General features: G+C 33.3%; 3 protein-coding genes across 5 annotated transcripts; 1 reads left to right on the forward strand and 2 right to left on the reverse strand.

Moving 5' to 3' along the window:
* Nucleotides 1–4,085: 4,085 nt before the first annotated feature.
* Nucleotides 4,086–8,261, reverse strand: LOC17899243 (glyoxysomal processing protease, glyoxysomal). 2 transcript variants are annotated; one of them, XM_023790076.1, is made up of 14 exons: nucleotides 8,045–8,261; nucleotides 7,889–7,935; nucleotides 7,620–7,794; nucleotides 7,474–7,521; nucleotides 7,325–7,384; nucleotides 7,008–7,136; nucleotides 6,720–6,830; nucleotides 6,488–6,591; nucleotides 6,286–6,371; nucleotides 6,104–6,198; nucleotides 5,340–6,021; nucleotides 4,936–5,128; nucleotides 4,603–4,694; nucleotides 4,086–4,511 (listed from the first exon to the last, which is right to left on the reverse strand). In XM_023790076.1, exons 1-14 carry the CDS (start codon nucleotides 8,108–8,110, stop codon nucleotides 4,267–4,269), a joined length of 2,133 nt encoding a protein of 710 aa, XP_023645844.1. In that variant the 5' UTR covers nucleotides 8,111–8,261; the 3' UTR covers nucleotides 4,086–4,266. The 2 variants fall into 2 exon arrangements, with proteins under 2 accessions (XP_023645844.1, XP_006305907.1); XM_006305845.2 differs by having other exon boundaries at nucleotides 5,340–6,018; nucleotides 8,045–8,260.
* A 1,688-nt stretch (nucleotides 8,262–9,949) lies between these two features.
* On the reverse strand, nucleotides 9,950–11,334 carry LOC17899294 (dormancy-associated protein 1). Of its 2 annotated transcripts, XR_002835478.1 has the most exons (4): nucleotides 11,153–11,334; nucleotides 10,827–11,049; nucleotides 10,482–10,607; nucleotides 9,950–10,335 (listed from the first exon to the last, which is right to left on the reverse strand). XR_002835478.1 is itself a non-coding variant. In XM_006303352.2 (3 exons), exons 1-3 carry the CDS (start codon nucleotides 11,256–11,258, stop codon nucleotides 10,299–10,301), a joined length of 366 nt encoding a protein of 121 aa, XP_006303414.1. In that variant the 5' UTR covers nucleotides 11,259–11,334; the 3' UTR covers nucleotides 9,950–10,298. The 2 variants fall into 2 exon arrangements, 1 of the variants encoding a protein (XP_006303414.1); XM_006303352.2 differs by lacking the exon at nucleotides 10,482–10,607.
* Nucleotides 11,335–13,220: 1,886 nt separating this feature from the next.
* LOC17897280 (defensin-like protein 153) lies at nucleotides 13,221–14,052 on the forward strand. Its single transcript, XM_006304547.2, has 2 exons — nucleotides 13,221–13,300; nucleotides 13,718–14,052. The coding sequence occupies exons 1-2, from the start codon at nucleotides 13,240–13,242 to the stop codon at nucleotides 13,897–13,899; spliced, it is 243 nt and encodes an 80-aa protein (XP_006304609.1). The 5' UTR covers nucleotides 13,221–13,239; the 3' UTR covers nucleotides 13,900–14,052.
* The last annotated feature ends 2,944 nt before the right edge of the window (nucleotides 14,053–16,996 follow it).

The following is a 16,996-nucleotide window of genomic DNA, read 5'->3' on the forward strand; positions in this document are numbered from 1 at the left end:
TATTTTCTCAAATAACCTAGGGACAACTTTGATAACATCCCATCCTTTTTGTTTGTTCTACGCAGAATTGAAAAACACATATAAATAACCAATTTACACCCAAAAAAAACAAACTCATTATATTATTGTTTCTTGAATCTTTAAATGATAAAGATCTCAATATTGAATAAATTTCTGTTGAACAAGGAAAATATATTGATACTATCAGAAAATTAAATAGTTTTCTAAACATTTAACTATTAACCAACTAAAACAAGTCCAAATACTAGACCTAGTTTGATGTATATATTGGTTCTGTTCTCCATTTATTTGATTTTAAAATGATAGAATACAAAGTAAATACTAAATTTAAATGCTTGTGTGAATCGAAGTAACTATTTCATTTTATACGTACAATTGTTTTTGTCTTACTACTAGCCCTGATTTTGAGCTTAACAAGGCGGGTTAATTAACTTGACATCTCTGTTAAATCGTATCTTAAACTGAACCTAGATCCCTGATGGAATAACTTACATTAAACTAAAGTGTATGTATATATACATATATTGAAAATTTGTAATAGTAAGAAAAAGATAGAGACAATAAAGGAGAATGTAACAGGTGAATCTTTCAGAGGGATCGAGGAACATCACTCATCACGATAAGTGACATTCTTTTGCATATTGTGGAATTGGAGTGAATCCCTAGACCCACATCACCCTATCAATCCCACTTCCAACTCTTTGTTTTCATTTTATATACATTCCAACAATCATATAATATACACATATCTATTATCAAGACTACTATATAGTTCTTGTACGCGTCGGTTTGAATATTATATCGTACCTCTCCCTCCTATAATAATACTAGTTGCACCTTTTAAGATGTTAGTAATAATTCATGAGATTTCTTACAATATTTTAGCAAGCTGGAGAATGTTTTAGAGATATAGATAAAATTGAATACATCCAGGAATGATAGCAGTGCACAATATAATATGAAGTAAACTAACTATAACATTCTTTTGAAATCAAACTATGTAAGTATAAAATCAAAGGTTATATTATACTAGTTTACTTCATTATATTGATTGACATCACCAAATCAAGTCGAGTTTTTGGTGACAACGACGGTCTTGGAAAAGTTGAGCGATATATTCCGAAATAGGCACTATTGTCTAATTGTAATTGAGACTATATATATATATAATATGCATGGTAGATCAAATAATCACATCATTACTAAGTCATGGATAGGAAAAAAACAATCAAAATCTTTAAGAATTAAAAAAAGAAAAGAAAAATAGGGTTAGATTAGACTTAGAGAGAGTTGCAAGAAAAACAAATGAGAAGAAGGTTATCGAGAAGTGAAAGCTCCAAGAGGAAAGGGACAAAATAGAGCATAAGTGCATGTGATGTTCCATCTCACTCACTGCCAACCCCAAATGGGTTCACATTTCCAATCTTTACTTTATTCTCCATCGTCTCTTTCCTTACATTATCTTTGCTTTTCTTTACTTTTTATTAAAATAAGAGGATTAGATCTTAGGACTATGTATCGAAACTAAAACATATCACATCCATGTTTACATTTTTTTTCTTTTTTTTTCGCGTCTTAAACTATACAGTAGATACTACTGCAAAAAAAATCATTGTTCTAATGGATATATCATGAGATAAACCATAAATCAGAAATCATTTAGCCAAAGATTAGCATGTAATATTTGCATATTCTTGTGCTGAGACGATTGGTATGGTTTAAGAGAATAAAATGTACATGCATGAAACTCTCTGTTTGCAGTAATATATGTCAATCAAGAACTAAATGTATGCATGAGCTGCGAGAACCACTCACTATTTTACTTGTCAATACTCAATAGCAGCCAGAGCTCCCGATCGAGTAACTCGATTTTATAATATGATATATATGTACTTACTTGAAAATTGAAATTATCATATGTATCGTTTTTTCTTAACATGTCTTTTTCTAGTCGTGCTCTTTCTTGGTAATAATTTCTCACGACTTCACCACAAAACACAATTACTATAAACCAAATAAAGAATCACCAAATAACTTCTTAGATAAAGTCATTACTCGTTTTTCAAAAGAGTCTACGCTTTATCAAAAAAAAAAAAGAAGATGATACACAAATACTCTTGGTGCCTATGTACGTACGTATGTGTGAATATATATTTACGATGATGCATGTGGGAGGCAGATTGGGAAAAAGAAAAGCAAAAAGCATTAGCATTAGCCTAGGGAAACTAACGAATGTTTTTGTAACTCCCAAGGGATTTTCTCATTCTTCCCTAAAGTTCCATTCTCTGTTTTTAATTAATTACTTACTGCATACAAAAATAATATATTCTCGTCTTTGTTTAGTAATTTTGTTTTTGTCAGATAACTAATTTTGTTTCTTTATTCCCCTAAATTTCGTTCTATTTTCTCGAAAATCAATGTTAGTTTGTTCTTCTCCAGATTGCTCTTTTTCTTGGAATACTTGCTTTTTGCCAAAGAAGGTTAACGTTTTTTTTTTTTTCCATTATTTTTGTTGTTTTCTTCGACAGTGTTCTCGCATAGTTTGATTGGCAGTTGATTTCGATTCTTTTGCATCACAGTCAATATATTAAAGTAAGCATATTCAGTTTTTATACCCAAAAAAAAAAGGAAAAAATAAAGAAAAGAATGTTTGGTTTTGTTTCTGTCCAAGAAGTTGCGAATACAAGACAAAGAGAGGAATGATGTTTATATATTGTGCATTTTGTTATAAGATTAAACAAAGAAGGAAATTATTTTTTTAATATATAAAAAGGAATGAAACTTTTTATATATATATATAGTTTCAAATAACACAAAGTTCCCAAAAGTAACAAAATACGTAGAATGGTCAAGTGCGATATACTTATAAAATGTAACATATTAGTATAACTATTTTTCAAATCTCTAAAAAAGTAACAAACTGATTGATTGAACTTAATCTCTAATGAAGTACCAATAACTAACTGTAATATGTTTTGTCTTTGAATGATTAATCAACATATGTAGTGACTAGTAATGTCGCAATATAAATCATTGATGCTAATTAATGACAATGAGAGGATAAATTTGGTATGAAAGTGATTTACCCATTAAAAGTTCATATGTAGTGATGGTAACAGATCGATACTTTGCTTATGTTGGAGATCGAACTACATCTTTTTCTTAAAAGACCTTGATCAAACTGTTTCTTATAAATCATCTACTACCAAACACTTGCAAAATTTTTTAATTCAAACCGAAGATCCATATATTGGTGCGACATCCGATGGAACCATGCATGAGTCCATGACCACCCGAAGTTAATATAATTGTATATAACAACATCAAATTCATCACTCATCACGAGATGGCATCTTGAATCATTGAGAATTTGGATCCACATTTTAGGTGAAAGATAGAGGTAGTGAAGGTGTATTTAGTGGAAGCCTAGCTAATTTGTGAACATGATTTTTGAAACGAGTTCATTAGTGCCCGAATAAGTGTTGGATATGGTACATGTTTCTTTTTTTGGGTAGGGCTTGCATGTTCTTGACCACAAGCTAAAGTGGGAAATTGTGGTCTTAACCACATGTATACACTATAGTGGAAGATGATTGGTTTTTAAAGAGATGGTATGTTTCACGAAAACAAACATGCTGGGATATGTACTTCTGGAAAGAGAATATGCATTTTATTAGTAACATTTTTTCATGTTCCTTGTGATTGTGTTATCGGTGATTTATTGAAACTGCATCAGTTTAGTTACGTTTTTTTTGCACATATAACAATTGGTTTATCTTTAACGAGCATAGTGAATCTGCTACTATGCAGCGATTACATTTTGTTATGCACTCTCCGTGGACGACTGATTCTGGTATCAATAAGTCGATACATGGATAAGGGATTATTCTAATTTGTTATGTTTGATTGTGCTTACGAGTTTATAAGATAGTTTTCCATGCATGTTATGGTGATGCATAAGCATAACATACTACGTTCTACGTGCATGAAAAATGGAACAGATGTTTACGTTCTACTACTTAACACATGTATCCGATGCAAGCCAACATCTTCGAGTAGCTCACAGTTTGAAGACTGGTAAATAGTTGCGACCATATTATTGTATAAGGGTTTACATATGTTACAAGCAGATGAATACATAAACAGTGGTAACGCATTGTAATCTCTGTCTATACAAAAGTTAAAGCTGCCACTCCAGCAAAAGGGAGAAAATAAGGCACGCACTCTGCAAAGAAGTGAATCTTGTCATAACTTGCTAGGGATAACTAGCTTGGTGGGCTTTATAAACATGTCCTGGGTCTCTGCAATGAACTTTGCAAACTGAGATCCTTTCTTTTGTTTGTTATTTCCATTACCATCTTTGAGTAACTTAGGCAGATTGGGAAGAGACGGCTCAGTCTTTGGTGATAGTGATGGCATCAAAGCCCATATAGATGAGAGTTCTTCTTTTGGTTGATCAAGTGTTTGAAGGATCTCCATGTTTTGCATATCTGTTTCAAGACAGGAACCATAATAAGCAAACACTTTTTGACTCTCTATTCTGCTTCCATAAGCAAAAGAAACCAACAATTCTAGACAAACCTTCTGCAAACTTGAAAATTGGTGCTAAGACTGCACATGGGATGCTGAAGTTGAGATGCGGTATTACTGTTCCCGCTCCATGTCTTGCGTTACTGCACATGTACAAAAAAGACATTATCTTCGGAACAAGAGGAGACTCCTTTGGAGATAAGTACATAGCCTTTATCACAAAAATCTTCTTGCAAGCAAAGCAATGAACAATCAACTACAATTTCTGATTAAAGAAGACATCATTGGTTCATTGCTGTATCAGTTCGGTCTGTTTCTAATGACCCATCTCATATTTGGATCTAAAACATCTAAACATTGTATTTGAGAATGAATTTCTTTTACCTAGTTACAAGTCCAATCATATGACCACTTGAATTGAGAACAGCACCACCACTACCACCAGGATGCACAGCAGCTGTTGTTTCGAGCATAGCGGGAAACTCTGTGACCTCTTGCGAAATGGATTGCGTATTCAGTCTCATCTTTGCATGAACTATCTTTGCTACAACTCCAGAACAAATGGAAGGAGAAAGCCCTAGTAACAAAAAAAAAAAATATTAAGACAACAAAACTATGACGGAAGAACAGAGGTTTTTCTTTCTTCCATTTAAGGACACCTGGCCTAGTAACGCACAAGAGAGTGTAGTTTCAGGGTGTTTAGGAAATCTAATGGAAGCACAACATAAGCACGAATTGATCACAAATCAGGTTCACCAAGATAATTTTAGGACTAATAAAGTCTTTACCACATCTTGGTCCGAAGAGTCCATGTCCAACAACATGTGCCGTTGTACCCAAAAGAGGAGAAGAAAAATTGGTAGCAATTGGTTGGAGCTTTCCAGGGACATATTCTAACTGCAGTAAAGCAACATCTAACTGTGACTTGCAGATATAGACCACGTTTGCAGGACACCAAGTCCAGGAATCTTGGTGACACAACCGTACACGTATGTCTCTTTGCCCAGACTGAAGGAAATTGTGTTTGTATTCCCTGATGTTTTCTCCACCAGAAGAATAAAGATGTGCTGGAGCTTTTGGTGGCAAGGTTTGACTCTTCTGTTCCCAGAATCTACTTCTCGTGGAAGAGAACTCCTCAGCTCCTAAGACATAGGGTTTTAAACCAGTGCCGTTCCCTTCACCATATACACCACCTTTTCCAAACCTCCACGGCTCAAGCAGGTGAGCATTTGTTAGTATGAGACCATGTTCATTAAGAAGAATACCGGATGCCCAAACACCATCATTGACCGTAATAAGACAAACTGATTCCATCGCCTTCTCAATAGCCACTTGTGCAGGAATACTAGCATCTGGTTTAATACTTGGTACTTCACTCCCCCACTGACTTGCTTTTCCTTCTTTAGATGGTTCCTCAAGTAGCAAGTGGCTGCACGCGTTTGTAATTGCTCCCCACGGAACCACCAGCTGCTACCGAAGGCTACAGTTTTACATGAAACATTACAATAAAACTTCAATGGCCAAAAAGGAAATGAGGTTGGCGTTGACAAACCTGAATTTCAACGCCACTATTCTTTTGTCTTAGTGGTCTAGTCAAAATTCCAATTAAGTGCCCGTTCGTATCAAACACCGGAGCCCCTTCCATTCCTGAAAGAAATGAACCGGAATGGAACAAATGTTAGCTCCTAAGATGAAACAGTTGGAGCATATATAACTACTGATAATTGCACATACCAGGGAGACATCGAATATCAGCTATCATCAGTGACTTTTTTAGGGGACCAGAAGGATAGGTATTCGCAATGGAGCCAGTTGATACGCTGTTTCAAACCAGTTTAGATTCCTGGAGTTAAATGCTGACACAATTAAGAGAATGAAAAACATGATGACCTCTACTAGATTAAAATACAGCAACGCTAGTGTAGCCATTCTTTACCTGTTAAAAAAGTTCACAGGTGAAAGGATTCCAAAAGGAGATCCTAGTGCTACAAGTGTATCACCCTTGCTACTTGATGAAGCAAAATTCATTTTTGGCTGACCCTGATTCACAAAATAATTGCATCACGGGAAATAGTAAAATATGGTTAGAGATAAAGTATACGGTACATTAACATTAGTATGAACTACAAATCCAAGGAAACCGAGAGGAGAATCAGGGAAATATTTACCAGTAAACTTAAGGGGACTCCTAGAAGAGCCATTCGAGTGGCAGACTTGGCCATGAACTTAGCATCGAGTGGCTCATCAAGTTTCATCAAGGGCTTACTGTAATGTCCAATCTGGAAAAATGATAGAAAATTGAATCTCAGAAGCACACAGATCTCTTTCATTTCATAGAAGGGTTATACAAACACGGATCATGTACCCAAAGCAATTACAGGTAGAAGTTCAAATGATTGGACTGTTTCCCTTGCAATGAGTCATGAAAGAGTATTACGGGTTTGCATTTAACTTACATTGATTGAAGTCTGAGAATCATTAGTTGCAGAAACCAAAGACCAACCAATATCCCATCCAGAATCTTTTGAACCGGAAGAAGCTTCTATAAGAGATTGAAGTGCAGTGGAAGATACAGGAACATCAACCTTGTAACATATTAGTAGCATCAGAACCGGAAAAAAGGGAGCTACAACATTTCCATACAAACTCAAATGCTTTTCAATACATGCATGAAAGAAAGAAAACATAATACCACATATCATCACCCACAAGGAGTTATCAAGAATCACTAATAGCAAGCAAGGTTAAAAAAAGAGAGTACTTTCACCCATACCAGAGAAAGGAGTTGCGCAGGAACCCAAAAAGGAGCGTTCTTCTCTGAATTTAGCTGACCCTGAAAAGAGTAAGCATCTAAATCATACCCTGAAAACTCAAAACAACTCACCATTCAACATAAACTATTCAAAAACACTATCAGTATACCTCCACCATAATCTCAACCCGAGCACCCGGAATAAACTTCACCGGATCCTTTACCAAAAGAAAAGAGAAGACACCAAGAATGAAGTAGCATATCAAGAAAAAAACAAGTATCATCAATAAGCCAAATTCGAGCATGTGTATCAAACCTGAGAGATGGTAGTTCTGTGGCCTAATGTTAAGAATGGTTCTACAACAGAAGCAACAGTCAAAACCAGGGCCATGTCCTGACCAGCTTCAAACATAGGCTTAGCCGCAACCTCACCGCTCAAATTACTTCTTGGAAACAAGATCCCAGAAGCGGAAAGTGTTGTATTGCCAGAACTTCCAAAACACACAAAAATTTAATTCACATTAAAGTTCCAATAGAGAAACAAAACTACAGAACATAATGAAAAGAATCCATCTTTATGCTCACTGGTACTGATGAAAAGCATGTTTCCTCATCTTCAATCCCTTTGGGTCCTAACATCGACACCAAGTATGATGATTAAAAACTTTTGGAATGTAAATTAGATAAATTGATGAATAGAATCTGAACATACGAGTTTGGGTTAGAGAGATAAGGGCTTACAGGGCCTTCGACTTTGACCAAGACGGCGAAATTCCGAGAAGAGCTGACAACTTTCGAGACATCCATGATCGGAACAAGCTGGATTTGGATTCTGTGTAGCAGACACCAATTAAATTGCTTTGAAGTTCGGATTTTGTTGAATCTGTTTTGATATTTGGGATAAAGGGTAACGAAGATAAGCTAATCACAATTCATGGAAAATGGCGGCTACGATTTGGACCATCGTCACACGCAATAAATTTAATACAAACTAACGCGAATTCAGAAACAGACGGGATCACGAGTGTTTTTTTATTTTTCTAACTAGATTTTGACCCGCGATACCGCGGAATAAACATTTTCTTTGTAATTCATATTTTTAATTTTTTTATAGATTTTGTTGTAGTTTATTTAATAATTATCAGGATCGCATGATATCAAACTTTACTAAATTTGTTTAATTATACATGTTTTAGATCGATGTTGTTAAAAACATAGTAAAATGACCCTTATTGAACTGTGAAATTAATAATATTATAATTTTTTAGTAATATCAACTCAAACTCGTTTCTTCTTACAATCCGTCCCGTCATATAACCTGTTGAAAGCATATTACAACATTTTCCGTCTTGTACCCCGTCAAGTCATATAATCACCAAAACAATAAATCCATGTTTAAAAAATTGGCAAAGTCAATAATTTTTTAGGATAAACTTTGTGTAGAGCTAAAATATTAATAGCACTTAAACTTTTATAAAGTTCAAAATATTTTAAACTTTATACTGTATGTAGTTAACAACCATTCCCTTTTTACAACCCGTCCCATCAATATATTCGACGGAAAATTAAACTCATGTTTATAGTGCCGTCATTCGTAGTTGGAAAGTTATAATCTTATTTATAAAGGTTATGAACCATTTTCAAAAAATCGATATCGGATGTTGTACACATATGTTAAAAAATTTGTAATATACGCCCGTTTTAAAAAATTCAAACTGCAATATATGCGGAAAATTTTGTATTTTTATTATGAATATGTTTTATGTAATAAAATAAATTAAAAACCAATAAAATCATATAAAGATTTTGGAGAAACATTTGAGAAAATGTGGAAAATAATAAAAAATATTATATTTATTAGAGAGATCTTAGGAATTTTGTTAAAAATAATTATTATTAGTTTAAAAATTTAACTAAATAATTAATGTTAATGGCATGCCATTGTAAATACGTTTGAACCCAAAGGTTTTTTTCATAAATTTCTCCAAAAATGTTAATATAGATTATGTTTTTAAGCTATTTATATTTATTTTTTATTTTTTGGTTCAATCGTTTTGGAATTTTGGAAAAAAAATATTATAAAATATATAGGATTGGATCCTTTTTATGTATATTATTTTTGATCAAGTTTACGAGTTTATGAGATTATTGTTAATAAACAAAATATTTCATGGCTCCGGCTTACGGGCAAATTAATATTTGTGCCCATTTTGTGTTTGGTCACGAACAGCCGTTTGGAAAAAAGTTGTTGTTATGGTATCGTTGGTAGCGATAGATATAATGACTCTGCAATGCATGGCTAGCATTTTCTTAAAATCAAAGACCTCTATTGGTCGAACTCAACATGTAACTCCATTTGTTTTGTGTAGCGTTAACTTAATAAGTAGTATAAAAATGTGTATCGGTTGCCGCTTCCACAACAACGTCACTCGACGACCTCCGCAAGTGATCATCACATGGATTGACCCATCTTTGGTCGAAGAAACTTGCTAGGGAAAACTTTGCTAACCTGATGAGAGCATTTGGCTCACTAGTCTCCTCTGGTGAGTTAAATTTTGTGAAGTTATTCTTTAATAACATTTCTATTCATTAATAAGAGAGAGAGAAAATGCGAATGATGCTTCTAAAATGTAAACTGAGGCAATATACAGTAACAAAATATTATTTATTCAACATTAAAGACCACCGACAAAATCCAACGAGACAGTGAAAGATCCAACCACCACTTGCAACTACACAACTCGTAAACAAACCAAAAAAAAAAAAAAACTTGCAAAACACATCCCTAAAACAGAAGCTTACACGCATTTGTCTAGGCAGATGACAGTTTTCTGTACAAAAAAGATAACCCTATCAAGTCTGACAAAGTACCATACTATAAACAGTCAAAAACTAAGGTAAGAAAAAAGTAAGTAAACAGACACATGGTAGAAGATCTGGTCACTGTAATTACATCACCCCGCATGTCACACTACCCCTTCCGGACCAAACAACCCTAACGGTGCTGACTCCTTGACTCACCGCTGTACAACCTGCGAACACCACAAGTGCGATGATCACTTAGTGAAATCATCAAGTCCTGATCTGAACCATCCGATCAGTAAATCTCAAATACTTAATCGACGGCTGTGAATGTGATTAGCACTCTAAACTTATTGAGTTAAAAGTGATAATATACCATATGCACAAAAAGGAAGGTTGTTGATTTGATTTGGTAAAACAGAATAATTTTTTTTTTCAGTTAATCCACGCGCCCACTAAACACAGTGCCACGTGTTCCTTCCTTTGAGCTTCGTTATCAACGCTGACACATACCAAAATACATATCCCGTAATATGTTAAAACAAACAAAAACAAATAACCGGACTAAACCAATATAACCGTTCCTAGATTTATCCGGTTCTTTGTTTCACAACTCAACATCTTAAAACTTAAGCCAGATCAAATGACTTATTATAAAGTTATAATCATACTTACTACTACTGTATATGAAATAAAAATGAAAAAGGAATCGTAGTTATACCAGTCGTAGACGGATGGAGAATTTGGATGGGTAGGTTTATCGAAGATGTTGGAGCCGATGGCTCTAGTGGCGAGGTTGCTTCCCGGATTAAAGACGCTCCTCCACACGTTATCCTTACGTGGCGTCGTTGGAGTGGTCGGAGTTGTCGGAGTTCCAGGGCTCACTGCCGAAGGCATAGTCAACGACCTATGCATCACCTTACTACTACTCCCTTCTCCTATATCTTACCATGTATCATGACAAAATTACGCACTAGTATTAATATTTATAATTTCTGATTTAAGCTATACATGTTTTTTTATTTTTGTATGATATGGAAAAGTTACCTTTGATATTAATGGGTTGGGTGGTGATCTTACGGAGACGGCCAAGACCACGGTCAGGCTGAGGTCCAGCCACCACATCATCCCAAAGCTTCTCTAGCAGAACCATCTTTTCTCTTTCTTTTTTTCTGGTTGCTCTTCAATGATTTTGTAGACAGTACTGAAACACTTTTAATTGTTGGTGCGTATATGACTTTTATAAGCACCTTATCAAAATATCTTGATTTTTTATTTGTTTATATTATTTTATTTTTTTTTGTTTTTTCCATCACTACTGCCACGCCAATGAAAAAGTTTGGGTGACTTTATTTTACTGGTTGGTTTTTATTTAATTATTGAATAGTTATTAGTTAATTTCCAACGACTAATCCTAAAATTGTACTCAAACATCAATGTATAGTTTCTTTATATTATAATCGGATGATTCCAAACAAAAAAAATTATAATAATTTTGAAAATAATTTTAGGACAAAAGCAAAGGAGTGATGAGAGTGTGGAAATTAGCAAAGTGCAACGTGGGAAGGTGACAGAGATATAGATAAGGATGATGAGTCATGAAAGGGGACCTTGTAAATAAAGTATCCTGGGCTCGAGATCCGTGAAATTATCACACAATACTAACTATATGGTTAATTATTGGATCAACTTGGTCAAATTCATAGTAATACATAACTTCTGCTTCACCTAAATGTATAAGTATCATGACAACTCTTAGAATTTATGCATATTCACACTCATTCATTTCAAAAGATCAAAATCAAACAAACTCGTTTGACAGTAGAGAACAACAACTTTACGAACTGGAAGTTGAAGGGATTTGCTAGTTATGATCAGAAATTTTGGGTACCAATAAAACTATAGTTACATTGTCCATACTATGGAATGGGCAAAACTGGAGGTTACTTAGCTTGCACTAGGATTCACAAAAATAAGTCAATTTCTAAACTTACCTTACGAGTTACGAGAGTAAAAGTAACACTTATGAATGATGTTCCAATGAAGAAAGGAGAGAAAGACATAACTTTCTCTTCTGGTTATTCATTATGACCCGATGTCCCATTAAATGTAGAATTCTAAAGATCTTCAGTTCCACATTGCTCGTTTTCGTAGAGAATATGGTTTGCTCCTAGGAGGAGACTAAATCTAATCTGTCAATCTAATATCTTGTTTTAAGGAACTTAATATGGAAAAAGAGTGTACTCAAATCTAGATCAATTATTCACAAATGTCCAAAAGCATGGGAAGATGTCTCCATACGGACAGCCTAGATTGGGACCAAAAGTGAAAAGAGAACGACTACGACCGACACGTGGGCCGTCAGCTGCAGCCATCATATGACTGTTTTTAACCATAGAGATCAAATAGTATTTTAATCTCACGATCAAACGGAATCTTTACGCATTCCCTGTACAACTAATACATAACATAAGATACATGTACTCTTTTTGATAGTGGAATGGTACAGCATTCTTACAAAAATGACATTTTTGTGCTAATTAACTACCTCGACCGACTTCACAGGTTACCATGCACACACAATACATATCTTAAATTTTGTTGGATTATATCAAAAATCATTTTGATGTAAAAAGACTTCAAAATTTAAACATCTCATAATTTGATATAAGACTTTACTTTAGTACATAGTTAATATATATATACATATATATATGATTGAAAACATTATAATTTAAGATATCTTAATTGTATTATGAAAAATATACCAAATCTAAATCTCAACACACATAAATTTACTTGATCATTTAAAACCAATTATTGAATTGAAAATAAACATATATAGCTCAAGTTCTAATAAATTCCATAACTAAATGATTTGTTTAAATTAAATAATAAAACTTTATTCAATTTTTAATATATATATATATATATAATACATATAGAGATATCTTTATTTAGAAATCTATTTTGGGGGGTTTCTCCTATTTATTACGTGGAACCAATCCATTTAAATCGGAATCTAATAGCTTAACTTAGATATGTTTAATTGTGGGATGGGATGCATGTATAAGTACACCTTTCATGTTTTCTATTAAAAAAAAAAATCATCAGATCATTTTATACTTTGTAAAATGAAGAAACCCTCTCAACTCACGTTAGCCGTTCTACTTATCATTTCCATTCTTCTATTAGGTTTGTTTTTCTTTTCTTTTCTTTTTTAATTGGAATTAATTTAATAAAATCCATAAATGTTTGTTTAAAATGAATTAATTATCAATACCATTATAGTTTCGTTATATAAACTAAACTATATTATATGTAAAATTAGTTTCATTATATAATTCCATATATGGAGTTATGTGTTATTTTTAAAAATGTCAAATCGATACCAGATCCAAAAGCTAATTAATTAACTGTTTTTGTTTTAGATCTAGAAATCAATCTCCAAAACGATTTTTTTTTTTAATTTTGGTTAATTACGTGAATTATGTAATCTTGAAATCTCAAGAATAATCAATGGATCAAAACTAATACATATGTTTTATGTATATTTCATTGTTACTATCTCATAATATAGAAACTGAGGTTTTCTGTTTGAAATATTTACAGGAACAGGAGTCCAAGGGAAGGTACCATGCCTTATACGTTATGGTAACAAAAATAACACATGTTCATTCCTAAGATGTGAGAAACTGTGTGCCACGAAGCATAAGGGATATGGTCATTGTCGTCCTGGTCCTCCACCACACCCACGAGGAACATTGATTTGTTACTGCAACTATCCTTGTTGATAGACCTCACCAGTGCACATGCTCTATATATCATTCCCGTTAATTTCTATTATTTTTTTCCTACAGTAATTATCAAATCATACTTATAATAAGAGTTGTGTATTATAATAACAACAGAACATATGTTCGGACTTTATGGTCCGACTTTTTTTGTACTAGTATTGTCACTAAATTATAAATAATAAGGTAAGAATTTGGTAAAGTTACGTTTTTGCATTGTAGTTTATATATATTTTGAAATGCAACCAATTCATTTCACATGATCAAATCAAACTAACCCGTTTGGATATGGGATGGTGCTTAAACAACTAAACTAATTAAACATACCTTTTTCTAATATCTACTTTCACATACTCGGAAGTGTTAACCAGAAAAGAATCTTCATCTCTTATTTTTTCGTACTCCAAAAAAAATTCTTCAGTTTTAGTAGATTTTACACACAGTTATATCATCACTATTCACACACAAAAAAATCCAAAACCATGGGAAGAGATAGCGATATCAGCGAGACACGTGTGCCGTCAGATCTAGCTAGCCGTCACATGCATGCCTGTACAAGTTTCACCCATAGAGATGCAAATAAATCTTACACATAATTCCACTATACAAACTAATATATTATATAGTTTCAACATGAAGAAAAGATGAGAGGAGGATCCAGAGTCTACCACCACATCATGCTCAACATCAAGATGCTGCTTACATCAACGTTCAACTCTTGAAGCTAGTGCTTGACATAGAAAGCAAAAGATTGTCAGGCTTTTATGGTTCTCCAGTTACGTCCTAGGAAAATGGACTTATACACCCAAGCCCAACTATAATTCTAATTTCCAATGGCCCATTTGCTGTTTTAAGTTTTGTTGATTGAATAAACCTAAACTTTTATACTCGAGTCCGTCGTCATCGTTCTTCACACGTGCGTTCATGTAAATAAAACTTACGAAGTTCTAAGTTGTCAAAACTTTCATACAAATTTTGCAGTATCAATCCACTGGTGAGTTCTTATTAGTTATTATTGTCTTATGATCAGTTTTTGTTCATTTCGACACACCTTTATGTATTTGTGGAAGTTTTTGTAGATATCTCGGTTTAGTCGATAATGATATGTGTTACTCTACTAGATTAGTGGTGATAGATATGTTGTAGAGAATGGAGAAGGAGAGCAGTTTTAGAAATGTTTGATTACATAAAAAGACCACTAGTAACATTGACTTTTTTAAGATATGTTTTCAATTATAGTAAGGAGTTTATATGTATATACTAAAAAAAGATGAATGAATGGGCAACGACGACTTCAGATTTGGTCCAAAGGAAGGGAAGGGACTCAAAGAAGTGGGGAATGCTTTTGATGTGTAATACCGAAGATTGCGCATCAATCAATGTTATAAAGTCAAAACTCAAAGCTAACCGGAGCTTACGACCATTCTCAGCCGTCCGATTAAAAAAATGTCAAAAAGGTTACAACAACTAGCATTTCTGGTGACCCCCGAGACCGGGAATGTTCGTCACGTGACGGTTTCGTTGTCGTTCCCACCAAACATTTATCGTTGTTATTCTTACAAACAAAACCGTTCTTAAACTAATGTTCCTAAACTAATGTTTAAATTAAATATCAACAAAACACTGATTTGAGCTGATTAAGTCTACTATTAATTGCAACAACTACAAAAACTACCTCCACCGACTCCACAATTTCATATCCATTGTTTGTTTATTTCCTTTCCTTTTGGTCTTCGCTCCACAAACTCCATAGGTTATATCCATAATTTGGTACATCATTTTTTTTTATTTTTTATTTTTTATCCATAGGTTATACTCCATAGGTTATATCCATAATTTGGTACATCTTTTAATCACCATTTTCTTAATATATATATATATATATTTAAAATTTATCCGAAACACATAAAATTAATAAAATATATATATGGGACTTTGCCATCTAAAAAAATTACACTAACTAAATAATAATTGAAATTATTGTGGAAAGATTTGAATCTTAGTTTCTCAACTATAAGTTAGTTGTAAATCTATCACAATCATATAAAAATATATGAATAAAATTCTAATAAAATTGAAGGGATTCGATATGGTGGAATGAAGCAATTCATCCACAGTTTTTTTGTTGGTAATTTTGTCCCGTTTACATAGAACATAACGTAATTAATCATTGAAAATAAACAGTTTTTAAAGAAAAACATACAACTAAGGTGGAAACTGGAAAGAGAGGAAGTAACTTTCTTTATTTATTTTATATATTTTTTTTCATTATTCTTTAGTCATCACTCGTCATTTAGCAATTAGCATACAAAAGGTTTTGTTAAAGTTAAAAGATTCTAATATTCGACAAAGATGTTTTCGTTTTCATACATTTTGTAACGTATGAATTTGGGTTTGAACCCTTCTCTATTCCCGTGATGGAGTCATGGAGATATAGGTGTGTGTGATCAGTGATCACGATTATGAGTTACGACGTTTGTGGGAACGTTGTAATTCTAGGAGTTAGTATATGGGAGTGTTACTAGGGGACATTAACAAGTAGTTATTCATAACCTTCTACTCATTGCTGAGTCAAAACTAGATTGACCAATACTAAAAGTCTAGAACTAGCTAAATATGTTTGCTTTAATTAATGAAATGCAACGAGACTTGGTATTCGAGAATTCTCATTGAATATCAACAATGTAAAGCTTCTTCTAATTAAGACAACGCCGAAGACTAGAAACTAGAAAGGATGCGAAAGGAGAGCTATATAGGCAAATAGGGAAGGCAGGCATGGGATAATAATGTAAAACTTGTGGACGAGGAGGACATTGCCAAAGCATCATAATAAGATCTCGCTACAGCACATTTTGAGCTGTCGGATTACACACACACTTTTGACTATGATCACTTGTGTACACATCAAAACATTTGATTATTCCTCTTCTAATTTAATTATAATCATAACTTCATCCACAAGAATAAAAACAAAGAAAATTAAATTAAAATGTTTTTTTTTTTTTGTGTGTAAAGAGGTGGGGAGCATTTAATTAGAATTAAATATATAATTTTTCAGTACCGGTAGCTTTTTTACCTGCACTCACGTCCCTCTGCT

The sequence above is a fragment of the Capsella rubella genome, unplaced genomic scaffold (assembly GCF_000375325.1).
Source record: "Capsella rubella cultivar Monte Gargano unplaced genomic scaffold, Caprub1_0 scaffold_1, whole genome shotgun sequence".
Lineage (NCBI taxonomy): Eukaryota > Viridiplantae > Streptophyta > Magnoliopsida > Brassicales > Brassicaceae > Capsella > Capsella rubella.